Source organism: Ornithorhynchus anatinus, chromosome 19 (assembly GCF_004115215.2).
Source record: "Ornithorhynchus anatinus isolate Pmale09 chromosome 19, mOrnAna1.pri.v4, whole genome shotgun sequence".
Classification (NCBI taxonomy): Eukaryota; Metazoa; Chordata; class Mammalia; order Monotremata; family Ornithorhynchidae; genus Ornithorhynchus; species Ornithorhynchus anatinus.
In genome coordinates, this window is record NC_041746.1 from 13,014,999 (window position 1) to 13,037,790 (window position 22,792).

The 22,792-nt window shown below is 41.6% G+C and overlaps 1 protein-coding gene across 5 annotated transcripts in view; it reads right to left on the bottom strand.

Annotated features, from left to right (window-relative positions):
• The window catches only part of HHAT (hedgehog acyltransferase), a 207,007-nt gene that overhangs the window by 82,446 nt on the left and 101,769 nt on the right, over positions 1–22,792 (bottom strand). For all 5 annotated transcript variants that reach the window (XM_029047510.2, XM_039914844.1, XM_039914846.1 and 2 more), the window contains one exon: positions 19,917–19,952. In XM_029047510.2, the coding sequence (XP_028903343.1) occupies positions 19,917–19,952 (36 nt within the window). The remainder of the gene's footprint in view (positions 1–19,916; positions 19,953–22,792) is intronic.

Sequence of the window (22,792 nt, forward strand, 5' to 3'; positions counted from 1 at the left end):
CATAGTGATGGGCTCTGAGCTACCAGTTCCAAATCAGGAAAGAAGTCTTGGATTCCAGTTGATTGCTCTTTCAAAATCATTAATCCAATTTGCAGCAATCACTGAAAAACCCAACCAAATATTTGCCATCATCAGGAAAGGGCAAATGAAGAAAACAAAAGGCTGAGTTTTGCCACTCTATTAAGGCATGGTACACCTGCATCTGGAATACCGTGTACTGGTCTATCTACCACATCTGAGGTAAACATAACAGAGTTGGAGTGAAAACGGAGGAGGGCAATCAAGATGGTCAAGGAGATAGACTTTTAAATCTAGAAAATCATAGCTGTGGAGGAATTAGGACAGGTGCAACAACGCTTAACAATCCCACACATTATTATTATAATTGATAGCTACTGGCCAGCATGGGCTCTCCCCCAATCCTCACCCTCTCATCCCTTCTGGCAAAAATATGAAGAAAGTTCCATGTTCCCTGAATTGGGGTGAAGGCAACAATTCACCACAACTCCACACCTTGTGTATCTCTTTAATAATAATGATGGCATTTGTTAAGCACTTAGTACATGCAAAGCATTGTTCTAAGCGCTGGAGAGGATACAAGGTGATCAGGTTGTCCCACATGGGGCTTACAGTCTTAATCCCATTTTAAAGATGAGGTAACTGAGGCACAGGGAAGTTAAGTGACTTGCCCAAAGTCACACAGCTGACAAGCGGCTGAGCTGGGATTTTAACCCATGACCTCTGACTCCCAAGCCCGTGCTCTTTCCACTGAGCCACGCTGCTTCTCTTCTTTAGCCACCCTTAGGAGAAATGCTGCAATAGTACAGGCCAAAATTCATGAGGTGGCATCAGCCTAGGGGCCTCTGGGCCCAAAGCTGACCATTTCCACTTACTGCCTGGTGGGAGCTAGCCTCTTCTCAGCCACAAAAGAAAGAATCACCACCAGGCTCATTCTCTCCATTCCCATCACTCAATAACCCCTCTGATCATTTTCCAACAAGTTTCAGGGGATGGGATGAATGATAGTAGGGGAAAGAGGGAAGAAAGAGCAATGGCCAAAAGGATAAGGAGAAGAAAACAAATCTAGTCTCCACTTCGTGAAATTCAAAAAGGATCTTCACAAACAGAATTGAGTGAAGAGGCGCTTACACCTTAGTGGCATTCAGTCTGTCAGGATTTCAAATAAATTCCTCAAAGCTCACTTGTCTGACAGTACTCACTGCACATCCCTTCTCTTACACAGACGCTTCATTGCAAAACAAAATGTGAGCTTCAGTGAACCATCCAGGTTGAAAAACAAATCAATTAATTGTCAAAGGCAAAAAAAAAATCTAGTTATAATTTACTTATATTAATGTCTGCTCCCCCGGCTCCCCAGATTGTACGTTTGTTGTGAGCAGAGAATGTGTCTGTTTATTGCTATATTGTACTCTCCCAAGTGCTTTGTACAGTGAGTATTAAGCACTCAATAAATTCTACCGGAAGAATGAATGAATCTATTGAGGAAGGGGCAGTGGAGTTTGCAGGGAGAGGTCTTTTCTAGCAACTCATAGGGCCAGCTATGACATACTGTAGAACTAGACAGGGCCCCCTCCACTGCCCTCTTCCAAACCATAGGGGGGAAAGGGGTGATAGAATGAAGAACACCCTAATTCTGAACATTTTCCAAATTAAAATCCTCACCACAAAGGTACTCAAGAGGAAAAAGGGAAAAAAGATTACTGAGGAAACTCAGAGAGCAAAGACTCACTCATGATAATCACTTTGTGTTTCATTAATTGTATGCTAGAGGAAATGAGCACGGTCTTTCCCTATTATTCAAACTAGAGCTCTCAGAAATTTTGCCTCTGCTCTGTTTACAGGTCTTTCCAGTAAGATGTATTCACAGGTAGGGAGAGAGATAAAGCGAGAGAAAAAGAGAGAGAGGGGTGTGCCCCTGTGAGTATGCATGCACAAAACAACAGGACCGAAACGGATTATTTTAAACAGGGTAAGCAAAGGAAGTGCTTTAAAGAACCTATTAAACAAAACCTCAAACGATGACGCATAAGAGTAGCCAATTGAGAGACATAGCATAGTGCAAGGCAACTGGAATGAGACTTGGGTCTTAAAACTGAGGCTCTGGGGAGACTGTATCACAAACATGAATGAGCTACAGAAATGATGTGCAGCAGTGTGGGGGGAAATGCAGTAGAGTTAGTAGAACTCTGTTTAGACATGGAAGAGATCATTACACTGGCCTGATTGCATTTGCACAAGCAGTCAAAATCTCACCATCGATAGTTACGTTTTCAACCTGGAAGACTACATATTTAAAAATTCCTTGTGATGGCAACATCCCACTATATATACAAAGCCCATGGGTTACCTTGGCCGGTTCAGCATGGATAAAGAACCTGGGTGCTTCCTCTTTAAATGACTGTGTTACGTACAGTTGGGTTTCAAACTCAGAAGATTCTTATAAAAGCCAGAGCGGAAAGAATAGCTGTACTAAAATTCCTATGTCATAGACCCCAAATTGTGCACCAACAGAATCTTCCATTATTCATTTTGAAGTATCAATTTGGCAAAAACATCCATACACCTTGCCAAAGAAGCAGATGCAGGTATATCACCAACCTGTCTGGGAAAGAACAGTTCTGCTAGCATTTACTTTCAGGAAAGACTGTGAAAACAACGAAGGCCTCCATATAATAGCCTTTTCCACTATCTTCCACAACCCGCTACGCCCTCTTAATTTTCAAAATATCTCCCAATGAACTCCCTTCTACTATGTTAGAGTTCCATAAAATCAGTCATTCCCACTTTAACCGAAAGCTTAATATATAGTTGCTTCACTTTCCCACCTTGAAGACCACATTAATCCACTATCATTGTGCAATCTCAGAATTTGCTCAGACCCTGACGGTGCAGACTAGACATGTGCTTGACTGATGCCCTAGGGTTCATAGCGCTGGGATCAGGAATTATGCAATAAGGCTAGTTGGAATCCTTCACTTTTAAATAAAAAGATCAAGGGTTTTCCATCATTTTTCAGGCTCAAGGTTTCACTTGATATAGCCCCTGTAACATATACCTTCATCTTCTGAACATCCATCTCTCATCACACATACAAACACACACGAGCAGAGAGTAGCAGCCTCCTCCTGTGACAGATGCAAGGATACACGCGGACAGAGGAGCTCCCATTATCTTTCTCCATGGTCTGCCGCAATGGCTACCCCCACTCCACTTCTTTGGTGTACTTGAGGGGTTGGTGTAGGGACCAATTCATAGTACTGATGGAAAATTCATTCAGAAGAACTTGGGTTCAAATCCTGACTCCACCTCTTGTCTGCTGTGTGACCTTGGGCAAGTCACTTAACTTTCCTGTGCTTCAGTTCCCTCATCTGCAAAAGACTGTGGTTCCCACGTGGGACACGGACTGTGTCCAACCTGATTAGATTCTATCTACCTCTACGCTTAGTACAGTGCCTGCCACATAGTAAGCACTTAACAAATACCATAAAAATTAAATTGAGAACTAAACTGGGAACTAAATTTGGAATTAGGAACTAAAAGACCTCTTGCACCAGAAATGACATAGCCTGGTGCCTCTTGAACGTAGGGAGGTCAGAAAGAGTAAGTTCCTCTACTAGACTTATAGCTCCTTAAGGGCAGGGTTCATACCCTGAATATTTACTTTCTACCTCCTAGCACCAAACCCAATAGGAAGCCAATAAATACCACTGAATTAATAAACTCAAGATAGATGACTTAAGAGTGATAAATGACCACTGCCAACCCAGTGAATGGTAAGACCAACTAATAAGATAAATATAGACACATGCAAATGCTCAATTGTGTTAATTATGCAATTTTCTCTCTCCCTCCTTTAATTATTATATATGCATTAATTTATGTCTTCCCTCTCTCCCATAGATTGTAAACCCCGTGGAGGAAAGGGATTGCATCTTTCATTACTTTCACATTTTCCCCATGTGCCTAGTACGATGCTTTATACTCAATAAATACTTTTGATACAGATACCAAGAATAGCATATTAGATTTCCTCAGTTGAAAAGAATGGTCTGAGTGGGAATATGTAGTCTGCAATGTTAATTATGGCAGAATGCTTTGGGTTTTAGTGATTAGTGTAAAAGCTAACAACCATCCTTTTTAGTGCTTCATTCTCTGGAGCGCCAAGTAAACACAGCAGCTTAATTGTCTCCATTAATTCCCAATAAGTTACATAGAATGGCTACAGAGGAAAAAGTATTACTCCATTGATTCACTGTTCTCTAAAAGGGTCTTCCCCAGGGAGAGTCTCAGAATGGTAAGAACAGGAAATTAACTCTATAAAACTATAGTCACTCAGTGGATCAAATTCTGCCCTCAAATAGGAATGTGCTCTGCACTGAAGACACAGGAAGTCTTTGGATTGAGTAAATGAGTACACAAGTTGGTACAGTTCGGCCAAAACACAAAATTTTCATTGTTGGGATCGCATAATGTACATCAAGAACATAATAAAATAATTCATGCATGTGTGGAAAAAATGGAGCCAAAATAACTGTTTCTGTGGTTTTGACCCCAGCTATAAACATTACTTCACTTTCAGAAAAAAAAATGGTTAATATTTAATGTGCTGAGGAGTATATTGTGAGGGGTAAACAAAAGACTGTATAGATCCATCTAAAAATGTTGAAGAAAAAAAATAAAAAGGTGAGCCATTAGTAGATGCCCTGTTCTAAGAATCCAGTTATTTATAAAAATACCACCACAGAGAGTGCTATAGGACTTTAAAGTTGTGCTGTAGTGGATCCTGGTATCCCAATGGCACATTGATATTCAACTTCTTTAAAAACAAATCCAATAATAATAATAATTAATATGATCATATTATATATTATGTATTATCACAATATAATTATTTTGGTATTTATTAAATAATTACTATGTTCCAGGCACTGTACTAAGCGCTGGGTGGATACAAGCAAATTGGGTTGGACACATTCCCTTGTCTCACGTGGGGCTCACAGTCTCAATCCCCATTTTACAGATGAGGTAACTGAGGCACCGAGAAATAAAGTGACTTGCCCAGGTCACACAGCAGACAAGTGGCAGAGTCACGATTAGAATCCATGACCTTCTGACTCCCAGGGCTGTGCTGTCCCACCAGGTTCTGCTCGGCGTTGTGACGGTCCTCTAAGTGCACATTCAGCATAACATAATTACACCCCAAAGCCTGTCAGAATCCCCCAATTTAGAGGGTTTTTCTGGGAGGGGAGGAGTGTAGGCAGAGGCTGTGCCTGTCCCCATTGCTCCAAGGCCATCTTGTTCCCCTCCCAAGTCTCCGCTTCCAACAGGCAGGACCTTAAAATTTTTAACCCCCATTGTCCCTCTTCCCCAGCCCCCTCCGACTCCCATTGACTGATGGTGCAGTCAGCCTGTTGTGAGCAGGGATTGTCTCTGTTATTGAACTGCACTTCTCAAGCATTTAGTACAGTACTCTGCACACAGTAAGCATTCAATAAATATGATTGAATGAATTAAAGAGGCAACAGTTTCACTCATCTACCCATCTGAAGCCACTGCCAACAATTCTCCTTAGGTGCTTCTGAGGATGAACATTCAATTTCTCTCTCTCTCTCTCTCTCTCTCTCTCTCTATTTCAACAAGCATTTTGAGGAAAACTGTAAAACACTGGGGGAAATATTTCAAAGTAACTAAAATTGTAAAAGTCCTAAAATGCTCCATATCCCAATACCGGATTAGACCTTATTTACATGAAGCAAATGGTCACGCTTCTCAACAGCTCTCTTGGTGTCTGTTTCATGTAAACAACACCTTACTGTGGAGAGATTTCTAACTTTCTCATCCCCACATGCATATTTTCATATTTTACCACTCTAATGCCATCTGCCACTTAAGAGCCAATCTGCCAAACACTCTAAATTTACTTGAAATACTCCAAGTGCAATGTAACTTTCTTGCTAAAGTTGGATCTGCTGGTGAGTGTGGATGGAATTCTAGACTGGATGGCCACAGAGCTTCATATGTAGGCTATTTCCAGAATGACAATAGTTTGCACCACTTCCTTCTTATTCTACTCCAAAAGAAACTGGGGGAAATAGCTCCTCACCCAAAGGAGTTGTCTCTCCCCACTACTTGGATCCCTACTGCCTCTGTTTCATTTGAGGGCTCAAAGAAATTGGTCTTTTTTCTTTTCAATACATTGGATATTCCAAGATGAAAAATACACATTAGAGTAATCCAAGAAGCTGATACCCTTGCAAAGAGCTTTTAGGACTCAAAAATACTCTGGCCATTAAGAGCATTCAATTGAAACACTATAGTCATAGACTCTGGGAGCTGGAGAGACTTTCAGGGGTCATTTGAAAGTTATCTATCAGGTAGTAAATTTCTCAAATAAGGGATGATGTCTCCCTGCTCTTCCAAGTGCCTACTAATCAATGGTATTTATTGAGTACTTACTGGACACAGAGCTCTGTAATAAGTGCTCAGGAGAGTATAATACAATAGAGGTGGCAGATAAGATCACTGCCCTAAAGGAGTTTCCAATCTAGTGGGGGAAATAGACATTAGCTAGGTATAAGGATAGGTATATAAAGGCTGTGGGAATGGAATGAGTATCCAAGTACCAAATGGGTACAGATCTGAGTCCATAGGTGGAGCAGAAGGGAGGGAGGATAGGGTTCGGGGGAAGAGAGATTAGTCAGGGAAAATCTCTTGGAGGAGGTATGATTTTAGGAGGGCTTTGAAGACGGGGAGAGTGGTGATCTGTCAGATATAATAATAATAATGTTGGTATTTGTTAAGCCCTTACTATGTGCCAAGCACTGTTCTAAGCGCTGGTGGAGATACAGGGTAATCAGGTTGTCCCACGCAGGGTTCATAGTCTTCACCCCCATTTTATGGATGGGGTAACTGAGGCACAGAGAAGTGAAGTGACTTGCCCAAGGTCACACAGCTAATTGGCAGGGTCGGAATTAGATCCCATGACCTCTGACTCCCAAGCCCAGGCTCCTTCCACTGAGCCATGCTGCTTCCCCAAATAAAGGGGGAGGGAATTCCAGAAAAGAGGGAGGGTGTTAGCAAGGGGTTCATGATAAGAGAGATAAGACTGAGGCACAGAGCAGAGTTGGTAGACACAACCGCTGCCCAGAAGGAACTAACGGTCTAGAGTGGGGTAAACAGTAGGGTAACTCCACTGTAGGTCAATAGTATGTAATGATAATGTTGGTATTTGTTAAGCGCTTACTATGTGCAGAGCACTGTTCTAAGCGCTGGGGTAGACATAGGGGAATCAGGTTGTCCCACGTGGTGCTCACAGTCTTAATCCCCATTTTGCAGATGAGGTAACTGAGGCACAGAGAAGTTAAGTGACTTGCCCACAGTCACACAGCTAACAAGTGGCAGAGCTGGGATTCGAACTCATGACCCTGACTCCAAAGCCTGTGCTCTTTCCACTGAGCCACTCTGTACCCTTTGAAAAAGGTACTCTCCAAGTTTAAAATAGTTTTTCTGAAATCCTTGGCGCCTGTCTCAGAATGGCATACAAACCAATGGCAACTTTGACTAGCTCAGCCCTTTTGGGAGTCCATCGGAAAATTCATCAATAAAGAGAACCACTAGCTTTCCTTCCTCATTCTTGCATGCCATTTGCTTGCTTTTCTTGGGGAGTTATAAGCTTTCAAGAAAAGTGTTCTGTAAGTCACTTTCTTTTAGTGACCCGTATCACCTAGTCCAGGCTTTGGCTTAAGACAAGCAAACTCGTTTCTTCCCCGTTGTCCTTTTTACATGACTAGCAGAGTCTCTGAGTATGCCGTCACAGCCAACTCGCAACAGTGTCATGTTAATCTGCCTGGACCTGCACATGCTTCCGAATAACCCAAGAAAACTTTTTTTCACAGACAGCACCATCTGGTTCAGTCCTCTTTTCACTTTCTAAACAAAACCCAGGAAAAGCAAACACATGTTCTGGATGTTATTAATATTCTAAATCAAAAGCCCAAAAAAGTGAAAACAGGAAAAGCAACTGATATGTTTGAAAAGTAGATTTGGGTTCTCTCAGCTCCCATAACTAACATGTGTATCAGAGACTTTCTTCTGAGATGAATTTGCTGCCCAATCCTAAGGGTGGTGCTGAGGCTGGGGAAAAAAGGAACGAGTGGGCAGGTCTAACGAGGATCCCAGCAGTGGGCAGCCATGGCAATGACTGTGCTGAGCCTGGAAGAGCAAAGGGCTGTAGAACCAGCAGCTCCGGCTCGGTGCGTAAATCCATAAATTGCCCTTCTGATGGATCCCAGTCCCAAGCTCACTGTGTTATCTTTCACATGTGAGGATTATTTGAAGAAAATAGCTAGAACCTGTTCTTCTGAGTCTTTGTTCCATCACTTCCTAGTGCGACAGAGTTTCCTAATAATAATAACAATAATAATAATGACTGTGATATCTGTTAAGCACTAACTGGGTGTCAAGTACTGTTCTAAGCACTGGGGAAAATACAAGATAACCGAGTCAGACACATTCCCTGTCCCAAATAGGGTTCGCAGTCTAAGTACGAGAGAGAAGTGCTATTGAATCCCCATTTTACAGATGAGGTAACTGAGATGCAGAGAACTTAAGTGCCTTGCCCAAGGTCACACAGGAGGGCCGTGGCAGAGCCGGAAATCGAAGCCAGGTTCTCTGACTCTCAGATTCATGTTCTCTCCATTAGGCCATGCTGCTTCCTTTACCCTTGCTCTTCCCCACACTCCTTAACCTGTGTGTACTTATTACAGTACCTGGCACACTGGGGAAATTAGAAATTAACCAGGGTCAGTCATGTGAATGAGATGCAATTTTCACCAATAGTTTTGCTTTCCTCTAGGCTGTAAATACATTATGGACAGGGAAGGTGTCTATCAGCTCTGTCATACTGTACTCTCCCAAGTGCTTAGTATAGTGCTCTGCATAAAGGGAAGCAGCATGGCCTAGTGAATAGAGTACTTGACCTAGGAGTCAGAAGGACCTGGGTTCTAATCCCGGATCCGCCACTTGTCCACTGTGTGACCTTGGGCAAGTCACCTTAACTTTCCTGTGCCTCAGCTACCTCATCTGTAAAATGGGGAGTTAGACAGTGAGTCCCATGTGGGACATGGACTGTGTCCAACCTGATTAGACTCTATCAACTTCAGTGCTTATTGCAGTGCCTGGCATATAGTATGCACTTAACAAATACCATAAAAAGTGCTTAATAAATACAAGCCACCGATTGACTGACAGCAAATCTTAAAGCAAAGGAAGCAAAATGTCACTGCCCACATTCTGACAGAGAGGAAGGGGAAGTCACGGAAAGGGGAAGTGGTGGAGGAGGGAAATGGGGAAAAAGCAAGGGATCTATTTTAATGCACAAACTGGATAATCAACCCATTATTAACTGAGAGTAGTTTGTGTATTTGTAAACACAGACGAAGAACTCAAACCAAATAATAATGATGGCATTGATCAAGCACTAATTACGTGCCCAGCACTGTGCTATAATCTAGAGTAGGTACAAGAGAATCTAGATCAGGCACAGATCTCTGTCTCACTTGGGGCTCACAATTTAAGAGGGAGGTAGGATTAAAATTTACGGCCATTTTACAAATGAGGGAACTGAGGCACAAAGAGGTTAAATGATTTACCTGTGATCACCCAGCAGGCTGGTGGCAGAGCTGAGATTGATCCTCACATTTTTGCTGTTTACTATGCATTTTCTCTAAGGAGCCCAGAGAGTAACCCCATAAGCCTTGCTCTCCCAGGGATTGTTCATCCTAGAGCTCCAGAGCAGAGCAATGGGGCAGATAGTTCCACTGGAGCCGAAAAGGCATCTCTTTATCCTCCCCAAGCAATTCCCTCACCTCTAATCCTCAACTAATTATTTAGGATTCCAAGATTAAAAAAAAAAGGAGTCATCTTAGCTCTGAAACCAAACAAGAGGAGAAAGGGAGAAAATTGCCAATATTCCAGAACCATAAATGAAAGTGAGGTGATTCTGATGAAGGCTATTGGTAGAAAACAATGAGTATTTGCATCACAATCCAGTTGAATAAATTGTTATTCATTAATCACTATATCCCTCTCATTGAATGTTTTCCAGTCCATTGTTTTCCTTCCAAATGATTAAAAGGCACAGAAAGCAATTATCTATTTCCATTTCAAAAATAGATTTCACTGTAATCAACTCCCTATATTAACACATACATATAAATGCCACTTAATGGAAAAAGATAACAGCCAAAACAATGCTATTAATAATTAGAAACAGATACTATCTAATTCCAGATGATAAACTGTTTCTTAAAATGAACAGACTCAGTCACCACTCGCTCAAGATTCAAGGGACATCAGATTCCCCCTGCACCACCCCTCAGGGTTAAAGCAGAATTTATCCTATGACACACCCTGTAAATCCAAAATTTATAAATCTCAAAACTCACCTTGTGCTCTTATCATTCCCAATGTCAGAATCAATTTTTCTGATCGAGTTAACTTCCTCCATTGTAGAAATGGGAATTCTTAAGCCCAAAGAACTCTCTGAACTGGGGTGGGATGGAAACCTAAGAGTCCTTGGGCTCTGCTCTGGTTTAGGGTACAACTAACCAGTCCACAGGGCAACTGGCCTGAAAGTCAGAAATCAATCAATTATGTTTATTGAGCACTAATGCTTAGTACAGAGCACTGTACTAAGTGCTTGGGAGAGTACAATATAACAGAGCTGGTACACATGTTCCCTGTTCACAATGAGCTTAAAGTCTAGAGGAAAGACCTGAGTTTGAATCCCTTATCTGCCACTTGTCTCTTATGTGACCTTGGGCAAATCACTTCACTTCTCTGTGCCTCAGTTCCCTTATCTATAAAATGGGGAATAAGATTGTGAACCCCATGTGGATGGGACTGTGTTCAATCTGATTAGCTTGTATCTACCCCGGTGCTTAATACAGTACCTAGCACATAGTAATCACTTTAATACCATTTAAAAAATTCAGACATCAGGATCCATGGGGGAGATAATGGGCTTTGAGGACCCACAGGTTCAATTCTATGTCAATAATCATTTACTCCAGTAGTTTCCTCCAGCTGACAGTGTCCCCACTCCCTGTCCTGGACTAGGCAAAGTGGAAATGCAGGGTGCCAGATCTACGATCTGGAAAGGGGAGAGGAAAAAAACTGCATGATCACAGCATTCTCCCCTGTAAAACTAGCCCTGAGCCTTGGTTTGACATTCCCAACATGCTTATGGCAACCATTATCCATGTTCACTATTGATGGTCTATGCTCTGGTCCCTGCTGAGGACAATCTCAATTGTTCTGGAGATAAAAAATCAAATTCCCAGTGGAAGAAGATCTTTCTTTTTTCCTTAGGCATAGGTCCCAAGTTACTCCACTTACAGGAGCTAAAAACATATATAAACAATGCATATTCCTGCAGAAGTGTTTAGTAGTAATTTGGCAGATAATATATCTTTTTGGTTTAAAAAAATGCTATCGTTGACAGTAATCAGGACTATAATTGCCTAAGGATGAGGCCTGGAGGCTCAACAAAGCACCCGGAATCTTAAAATTCTTAAAATCTTAAAATCTTAAAATCAATCAGTAGTATTTGAGTCATTATTGTATATGCAGAGCATGAATCCTGTATGCTTGGGATAGTAGTATGTTTCCTACTCCAAATAAGTTTATAGTCTAGAGGACTGATTTTAGCAATACTTCCACCTCAACAGACTTTGAACATCATCAAAAGCCTTCTACAGATGAGCTGTTAAACTTCTGACTGAGCTGCAGAAGCACACAGAGTCACCAAACACAACGAAACATGCAACTGATCATGAACCGTTTGGCAGGCTCGGCAAAGTCCTATGAATTTAAAATAGACCTGAAGACCCAACCTAGAGGTGAGAATTATTATTACTATTATTAATGATAATAATATTTTAAGTGCTTACTATGTGCCAGGCACTATATTAAGTGCTGGGGTGGATACAAGCAAATCAGATTGGATACAATCCCTGTCCCACATGGGGCTCAGAGTCTCAATCCCCATTTTACAGATGAGGCAGCTGAGGTACAGGAAAGTGAAGTGATTTGCCTCAGGTCACAGAGCAGACAAGTGGCAGAGCCGGGGATTAGAACCTTCTGATGTCAAATCCAATTCAAGATTTCCATCTACAGAACTGGACAAGGTCACTGAATATTATACTTAAGCAGTGCTCTGTCCAATGAGGCAAAACTAAACAAAGAAACAGAAAATGGAATTTTTAAAGTCAGCATGTCCCTTAGAGACTGTCAGAAAAAGTGTGCCACCAACATGTCATAAGACCAAACAAAAGCAGTGAAGCCTAGTAGAAAGAGTGGGGGCCTAAGAATCAAATGACCCGGGTTCTAATCCTATCACTGCCACTTGCCTGCTGTGTGACCTTGGGCAAGTCACTTAACTTCTCTTTGCCTCAGTTTCCTCATCTATAAAGTAGGCATAAAATACCAGTTCTTCCTTCCTCTTAGACAGTGAACCTCATATGGGATAGGAACTGTGTTCAGTCTACTTATAATTTAATATGTGTTTGGCACAGAATAAGTGCTTAACAAATACCACAATTATTATTAGTATGGCAGGGAATACCAGACCAAAAAAGCAATTGCCATTGTTTGGGTAAGTAGTATTCAATTTTCTGAACAGTAAAGTGAGTGATACCAAAATCAATGCAATTTCTATCTGTTTCTCTTTGTGGAACCTCTCAGTTGGTGTGAACAGCAAACCATAGATCATCACCTCTCCATCCTGAAAGATCAGGAATACCAGCAAGGTAACCCACATCTCTAACTGCTCTGAGTCCACGAGCATGCTCAGTGGTTTACAGCTGCTAGTGTAAATATGTAGCAAATATCCTGATTTATTAACCATTAGGAAGATTTTTCTTTTTTAAAGAAAAGACACCGGTTTCAAGTCCAGTTATATTGTACCTGCTGCCTGGGAAAGGTTTAGGGTTCCTCCCTGCCAGAATCATTTTGGGTTATGGAAGCCTCTCTTGAGAATTCTGTGCCCCACTGTTAGATTCAGATTGGATATACACTGTTAGCTTGGGGTGGAACTCAATTGTCAAAACAGACCCTGCCTTAAGGGGAATTGGTATTCCTCCATGGAGATGAAGCTGAAAAGATCCAATCTTCCTTTCCACACTGCATACAGGATAAAAAGCACCTTCATAACTTCAAACACCTTGCATCCAAATGAAGGCAAACATTCCACTGGTCTCATAAGTATCCACTGGGTCCAACCCCCAGAAGAGAGCCCTATTAGGACCCAGTAATGGCATTTACTATGCTTCTATATCCTGCGACTATGCAGATCTGGGCTTTGATACCTACTGATGAAAAGAAAAGAATATGCATGCCCATTTCAAATACAAACTCCTGAACCATTTGGGTGCCAATTTACGCTCTAATGTAGCTGCCTATGTCTTCAGCCATGTTGCACCAACATGGGATTACCTTTCCAGGTCTGTTTATATGCCAAATCACATACATCTTCCCCAATACCTCAAGAATATCTACAAATAAGTAAAAATTAAATAATACTTCAGGACGAATGTTATGTAATACAGAGTACCTTTTAACAGCTTGTGGCGCTCACAGAAAACTCCTTTATAAGGGAGTCAATGCTTGATTTATCAGAGCCCATGGGAAATAAGGTTGGCATGAACACATGAAATTCACTAAGTATCTGCAAGGCTAAGTGCCCCATGAGTTTTCAAGTATTTGTTGATGATGTTGATCCCCCAAACTACTCTAGTTTCCACCTTTTCCCCCTCCCAAACCTTTTCCCAGAGCCACTAATTGTTAACCAGACTAATTAATTTCAGCATCATCTTCTCCCCTCCCTACCTAAGAAGGCACTAATGACCAGTGAAATAGCAAAACAGAAGGCAGTGGGAGGGTAAAAGAAAAGAAGCAATAAAGGCTTATCAGTAATAATCAGCACAACAGGGTGAATCATTAAGCACTTAGGTATTTTAATTCTTATTCATTTTATTCATGTCCTCAGTACCTGTAGATCCAATTTTATTTGTCTAAATAATTATTTGAACATTCAATTATTTATTCTGCCATTTTCTTCTTCCTCAGTCCCTGTTCTTGATATTCCCACTCCTCATAAATCAGTTTTGTCTGACCCCCCACAATAGATTGTAAATTCCTTAAGGTAGGGTTTTGGTGAGAAAATGAGGTCTGTTATAGAAATGTTAAGTTTGAGGTGTCAGTGGGACATCCAAGCAGAGATGTCTTCAGTGCAGGGGGAAATGCAGGACTGCACCTGAAGTTGAGAGGTAGATTTGGGAATCATCTGTGTAGAGATGGTAGTTGAAGCCATGGGAGTGAATGAGTTCTCCATCAATACCATTAGTGATATGCCTTTGGCAGATTTTCAAAAACCACTTTAACAAAAACTTAAGTACAGGTTCTCAGTATTAAGCATCACATAAAGCTTAGTTTCCTTGAGTGAATTGGCAAAGATTTAGATAAACCTCAGACTACAGCTGAAGGCACCCATTTGAAATTATTACAACTTGGCATCTCTACATATAGATTCCAAACACTCCCATCCCCAAGATGCAGGGCCCATTTTCATCCTCCATATATTCTCACACATCATTGCACATTGTGCATTCACAGAGACATACTCATAAACCTATGCAAAAATTCTCATACTCTGCTATTTGAGCACTTCTTCCCCTTATTTGTAAACCATTTTCTCTCTTTCAGCCCTGCTTAGATTGCAAATACTTATGGGCAGGAATCTATGCCTTCTCCAGTTCTAGAATGTGAGCTTGTGAGAAGGGAATGTGTCTGTTTATTGACTTATTGTACTCTTCCAAGCTCTTAGTACAGTGCTTTGCACACAGTAAGTGCTCAATAAATATGAATGAATGAATGACTACCTCTACGGTACTCTCTGAACCCTTAATAATAATAATGTTGGTATTTGTTAGGCGGTATATGCCAAATACTGTTCTAAGCGCTGGGGTAGATACAGGATAATCAGGTTGTCCCACGTGAGGCTCACAATCAATCCCCATTTTCAGATGAGGTAATTGAGGCATCGAGAAGCCAAGTGACTTGCCCAAAGTCACACAGTTGACAGGTGACGGAGCTGTAATTAGAACCCATAATCTCTGACTCCTAAGTCCGTGCTCTTTCCACTGAGCCACGCTGCTTCTCTAGTACAGTTTCCTACACACAAAAGGCACTCATATTCAGTACAATTAATGGATGGATTCAGGAAGTTATAACTTTTCATAAAGTTGAAAATGAAGGTAGTTGATTACATTAATTGTGCTCTCCCCATCTAGACTGTAAGCTCGCTGTGGGCAGGGAACATTTCTCCCAATTCTAGTAATGTACTTTCCCAAGTACTTAGGATAGTGCTCTGCACACAGTAAGCAGTCAGTAATTACCACTGATTGATTGACTTAGATGAACTACTTATATATAACAAAGTCTCATCAAGCACTCTAATAAAAGGTGTATTCTTAAAAATTCTAGTAAGGTATATCTGATGACCTTTAAGTCAATTCTGTGCATTTCTCAAGCCTGAACATTAATTCTGTTGTGCTCTGAAAGTGTATTTATAAATACAGAATACCCAAGGGATAGGGATATATCTTGAAGGGAAGAGGAAAAGAGTTGAGAATAGCAGATTCCCTCATTTCTGAATTCAGCGAACAACCCCTTATCAATCCAGCAGCTGCTTCATTATTAAAATTCTGCTACCATTTCAGCAGCTCTGAAATCGGTAGGACCCCAGTGGGAGCCTGAGCATCAACACAAAGGATAAGAACAAGAGTTCCTACAAGACAAGAACAGCAGTTCCTTTGTGTTCCATCTTAAATCGAACAAAACCATTTTTAAAAGAGCAAGAGTCAGTTTCATATGTGTGTAACCTTTGTACAGGTTCAACATCCTGTGTTATTGAATGCCCTCTCACGGAGTAGGGTTTGTCTCCTTAATATTTGTCTACCCTACGCCTCACTAACCTCAGAGAGCTTCTCAAACAGCTTAGGTATCTGAGCCCACAGTTCACGTTTTCCCTATTTACTCGAGAAAGGCTGCTCATCACCTGCACTTGCGTTGCCCCTAACAGGTTCTCAAAATATTGTCTCCTTGGCAAACGCTTGTTACTTCCCAGCAAATTCCCACAGAGTCCTGTGAAAGGCACCACAGAAGGTTAGGTGCTTTTCATTCCCAAAATCACATAGTACAATTTTGGGAAAGCCAGGAGGTTCACTCTGAGTCTGCCACAGACAATCCACTGACTGTAAGACCAACCACTGCCAAGCCCCTGCCTTCAGGCTCCAGCAACCGTGTCACCCCACTATTCTGGCTTTCGTGGCATTCATTCATTCAACAGTATTTACTGAGCGCTTACTATGTGCAGAGCACTGTACTAAGCGCTTGGAATGTACAAATCGGCAACAGCTAGAGACAGTCCCTGCCCACTGACGGGCTTACAGTCTAATCAGGGAAGACAGACAAAAACAAGAGCAATAATTAGAATCAAGGGGATGGACATCTCATTAACCAATAGCAATGGCAGGCACCTGGGACCCCACAGCAGTGACATAACAGCGAGAAAAGGGGAGACGATAATACCCCCAACACAGGAAAACTTCAAAAGGAAAGGCAGCAGTGTCCCAGTCCAAGCCACTGAAGCAACTGTAGAGTTGTGTCTCGCGCTCTTAGGAAGAGAGATAAAAATTACTGCTGACATTTGGTCTGGGTTAAAAAAAAAAAAAGCTTCAAATACAAATACCTATAAATTTACCACCCTACAGAAATCAGAAATGTTTTCCCAATTCACCCTTCCTCAAAGAGGCTATGTTGGAAGTAAAGAAGAATCAACCAATCAACACTATTAAGTGCTTACTGTGTGCAGAGCACTGTTTTAAGTGCTGAGGAAGAATAAAAGATAGAGCAAAGCAACTTTGAAGTTGCCATTGGCTACCATGATAGGGGCTACACCCCACAGTAACACTACAATTCTAATAATTGCCTGTGTCCTCTTTTTAAGTGTGTTTAATCTTGGAAAAACCTGCTGTGGGTCCAGTGGTAGGAGCAGGGTTCTGGGAATCAGGAAACCTGTGTCTTAATCTTGGCTTTTTCAGTTGGAGCTATGCCATCAGGGTTGATAGTTTCTGACCATAGAACCGCCAAAGTTCCCCAAGGTGGATAGGCCTAACAGGAACCCTGAAAAATGATAACTTACGTGGATGGCAAAGGCCCCGGGGGCTACCAAAGCAACAGCCTTCTGGGACCTGGACTAGACTCAGCAATGACCTTCTCCAGCTATCTCCCCATCTCCTTGCTCACATCCCTATCCAAACTCCTGGAAAGGGTTATATATACCATCATCTTAATTTCCTCTCCACCAACTCCTCTTGTTGACTCTCCCCAAGACTCTTTTCACCCCTTCATGCCACCATGACTGCACTTTCTCAAGTCACCAATGACCTCCCACCCTCTTTGGCCTCTGCTGATTTTATAATAATGATAATAATAATGTTGGTATTTGTTAAGCGCTTACTATGTGCTGAGCACTGTTCTAAGCGCTGGGGTAGACACAGCTGGACTCTAACCCCTGCTTTGATTCACTATCGAACCTTATATTTTCTGACACAGAATTAACCTTGTTCTCCTCCTACCTCTCTGAGACTAATCACTAATTGTAAATGTTTTCCTGTGTCTACCCCCTGTAAGCTCCATGTGGGCAGGAAATATGTCAGTTCTTTGTTTTGCACTCACCATAATTAACCACTGCATGCATTTTACCAAGCCCTGCACTCTTCTCACCCATTTGCTCACTGCACTCCACGCTCCTGTGAGAATATGACTAGCAGGCCCCGTGCAGATCACAATCACAATAATCCATACCTTCCTGCAGGTTCTTGCTACTGAAGTCTCAGCCTGAAGCTCATTCATCACTCTTGACAGGAGGCTACAACCATGTATCTTTACATGAGATACACCTATTCTCAGACTGTCTTAACATGGGTTCAAAGAGACCCACCTCATCTGATTTTTCTTATCACTGAAAACCACCCCAACAGAGCAGTGTAAAACCACAATAACAAAAGCTGAAATGCACTTCTTTCCTTACATCTAACAGCTATCATTACATAAATCGCTTCTAAACCTCTGCTTTCGGTTCTCTGGCTGAAATCAGCAACAGGATTTGGCTTTGATGAAATAGATGCCAGTCTAAACAAATACATATTACCTTTCAGACAAAAATGTTACAGATGATTAACTTTTACTCATGCAACAGTTATTTTTCTGCTGAAAAGCATACATGCACTACTGCATTATAATCTGAAGTGTTCATTAAACACATACGCCACTACGTGCTATACATGAAGTTAGCTGAAGATGTCCGAATAGGTTTCTCTCACATTTTTCCAAATTTGTACTTTATAATTTTACTCATAAAATGTAGGAGATATGTAAAAGAAACCTATAGAGATAACTTAAAGTAACTCCATATCCATAATTTATTCGTATTGTGTGTCTCCCCACTGAGATGGAGTATGACGCAATATAACTGTAAGCTCCTTGTGGGTAAGGAACGTGTCTATTGTACTTTCCCAAGCACTTAGGACAGTGCTCTGCCCACAGTAAACACTTAATACAACTGATTGAGTGACTCATCTGCATGCAGTAAGCATTCAATAAATACAATTGACTGAACTCCATGTATAGCATTTATTCTGGTACATAAAACATTTATTTATTCATTCAATTGTATTTATTGAGCGCTTACTATGTGCAGAACACTGTACTAAGCGCTTGGAATGTACATTCCTCGATAGGTGACAAATTTTCTCCAGGGATAAACACACTGAAGATACAGTCTCCTTCCCAAATGTGTGACTGACTCCCCAAGAGGACTCTGGATCAAAGAGAGAGACCCTCTCTTTGGCAACCACGACTCTGCAGATGCCTACAACATAAATTTCTCTTCAACTCTATTTTTATTACTCAGTATTTCTCTCTGTAAACTTCAGGGTTTAATGAGAAACTCGCCTAAGTGAAACTTCTATCACTTATTAGCATTTATGACTTGGTTGCAAGCCAGGCTTCAAATATTTGGTCACACTGAGGGGGACAATCCTTATGCTGCCCTCATGCGCCTCTTAACATGGCGCATGACATCATCATCCATACTACTTATTGAGCATTTACTGTGTGCAGAGCACTGCAGTAAGGTCTCGGGAGAGTACAATTCAACAGAATTTGTACACACATTCCCTGCCCACAGTGAGTTTACAGAGGAAACCAGTTCCAACAACAGAACCTAGAGCTTTTCTCTGGGTGGAAACCCCAAACCCCACAAAATTCTACTACAGTCCCAGTGAGTTCCACTTCCAGATCCCTATGAACACAGCCGCTGCTTAGGACTTAGGAGCGTACTTTAAAAATTTAACCACCATCACACTACCTCAGTTGCTTACTGTCTAAAACCAGCTCTGCATATTTGCTCAAAGAAATAGGAGTTGAAGTTCCTTGTTAGCTGAGTTGCAATGAATCATCACCCCAGAAAGTCCTTTGCATTTAATGAGCCAGGAACCTGATGTTACTAGGGCAGGGGTTAACCTCACTACGACATGTGGAAGCTAATGTAGACATCTTGAAAATACATCTTGTTGTTTCTGGTTGTGAATAATACAGGGTTACAATCCAGGAATAGACATGACCCATGATCACCAGTCATTTGTATATTATTTGTGTTTTGAAAAGCATACCCTTTTGAAACCCTGAAACAAAGTGGAGTTTTTTTCATTATAAATTACTATAATAAATGATGATTGCCTGTTTTAACAAATAAATAATCACTAACCTACCGGATCAGAAAGCGATGCAGTCCAACATCAAAATACCTGCAAAACAAAGGAATATGTATTCATGTCAACAGAAGTTAAGGTCAATGACAACCCATTTTCCCTCCACAGATGACAAGACACTTAACTACTTCTGGAAACTCCTGCTTGCCCAACTCAATGATACTTCCTAATGTCATCCCTAACTCTTCACTCCTCTACGTATCTACTGTTCCAACCTTAGATTCATTCATTCGTTCAATCAATCGTACTTATTGAGCGCTTACTGTGTCCAGAACATTGTATTAAGCACTTGGGGAAGTACAATACAGCAATAAAGAGAAACAATTCCTGCCCACAACGAGCTCACAGTCTAGAGGGGGGTAAGACAGACACCCTGGGGGCAAGGGAGCAGCACCCATAAACAATAATCAAAAAGGCACTGATCCAGACATCTGCCGAAAGTAATAGGTAACACATCTGCTACCTGATTTTTCACCCAATTGGGCTAATTAGTTTCCTCCTCATGAGTGCTACTGAGCATATCACCCCACATGAATTAAACTCTGGTACTAATTTACTAAAAATCACGATTATTAAGCTCTGCATTGCACATTCCTTAAATCAATAGGAAGGTGGACTTTCTGTTATAAAAAAGGCAGCTTTGGAAAGAAATGTGCTGGTAATTTTAGATGTCCAATTTCAGAGTTAATGGGTTGGGCCTGGATTGAGCTGGTCTCCCAACCTTCTTTGCCTGCAGTTCTATTTTTAAAACCAGAAAAAGTACTCCCACAAGAATTCAACATTTGTTTTGCTCAGCAGTTCAATCAGAACAGTCACAAGGTGGTTGATAAGCATAACCTTGTAGAAGGTGCATTGGAAAAAATGTTTTTCTATTAATATTGGGATTTCACACTCCCATTTCACTGGTTCAAATCCAGTTAAAATCCATTTGTTCCAGCAATGAACAAAACCTGCTATACGGAAAGGGTAAATTTCACCAGGTCTGGGAGATGGTAAAAAGAAAAGGGGAGAGGTGGTGGAGGCAAAAGTATGGATTCCTCCCCTGCTTTTCCCCATAATTTATTCATATTAATGTCTTTTATTCATATTAATGTCTGTCTCCCACTCTAGCCTGTACACTCATTTTGGACAGGGAATGGGTCTCTTAATTCTGTTGTATTGTACACTCCCAAGTGCTCAGTACAGTGCTTTGCAGATTGTAAGCGCTCAATAAATATGACTGATTGATTGATAGTGCTTGCCCCACACCCACACACACTCTCCACCCCAGCTCCAGGAGTTCTAAGCCTCTCTCCTTGGGGTGGTCAAAAGGATGCATACTTATTCTGAAATCCAACAGGATAATCCCAGTTTATCTCTGTGGTAGCAACCAAATACGGACATAAGGTGGCAGTGAGAAGGTTGAAAAAACCAAGGAATTCCTTAGTAGCCTTGGCCCTGAGAGTAATTACACATATTTTTCAAGTGGTGCCTAAATGGTACTATCCCAGGTGCTGAATTGTATCTGAGTAGCCTTGTTTGACACAGTCCATATCCCACATGAGACTCACATTCTTCATTCCCATTTTACGGGTATGGTAACTGAGGCACATAGGAAGGGAAGTGACTTGCCCAAGTTCACATAGCACTAGTTTTCAGAAGGCACTGCTCTCTACTCATTCCGTGTAGATACACTCCCCACATTATAGGTCAGGGATATAGGTATATGATCAGGGTGTTTTTCTAAAACCCCCAGTTAGGGAACACTCGCATTGTAGTACATTTTGCCATGGGCAAGCACACAACTGTTCCTACACTGTATCCAAACAGGCTCACGGTACTAGAAGAACATAACCTAATTCTCAATGGAACTCAGGCCAAAATGCTTTAGGAACACGCCACGGTATGGCAAAATGAGTCTACGTAGCACTCTGTCTTTTAAATGACTCTCCCTTGGTGTATACGCTAAATCAAGCCTCCAGCTGTAAAGTGGTGCCACTTGTGGAAACCAGATCTCCTATGTCTTGTTTGCTAACAACCTGGGTCCTCAAAGACATAACTTCTCAATGCTCAAATATTGAAAAAACACTGTGTTTTCATGTCTGGCTCCGAACCAGGAAGAAATACATTTGTATGCAGAGCTCATTAATGTGCTTGACTCTTTCCCCCCGCAATTAGTATGTTCAGTAATAGGCCCAATGAACACGTTTCAGGCAAGAAAATCAGCCTCTAATATAAGGACCGTCCTGAGTCAGATACAGACTGGTGCTATCACATCAGAAATTATCAATGCTTATTGAAAATGTAATTACTGTCCATTGATTCTAGGAAAAAACATCCAATTGCCCTTGGTCATGGAACAGATGTCCCCACTCCCCCGTTCCTCCCTTCCCCTCCCAAAAGTCTCTTAGTTGTTTCCAAAGGAAGCAAGATTGGTCACCATCTATTCCAGATAATGAAGGCACACACCTGCCCTGGTTAGATGATTTTGAAACTAGCTCCTTTTACCTCCACAGTTCTGTGGCAACTCCTTTCTGTGGCAATCCAATTCAGCTGGGCAAGACCAGGGAAGCACATCTGCAAATTTCTACTTTCAACATCCCTTTTGTTTCCTACGTGCCAGGCACCGAACTAAAGACAGATACGAGCTAATCAGGTTGAGCCCAGTCCTGTCCCACTTAGGGATCACAGTCTTAATCCCCACTTAACAGATGAGGTAACTGAGGCACAGAGAAGATAAGTGACTTGCCCAATGTCTCACAGCAGACAAATGGCAGAGTTGGGACTAGAACTTAGGTCCTACTCACTCCCAGGCCTGTGTGCTAACCGTTAAACCACGCTGGTTCTCGAGATGCCTACTGAGATGCAACAATGCCATATTTTACTCTCCTCCTCCA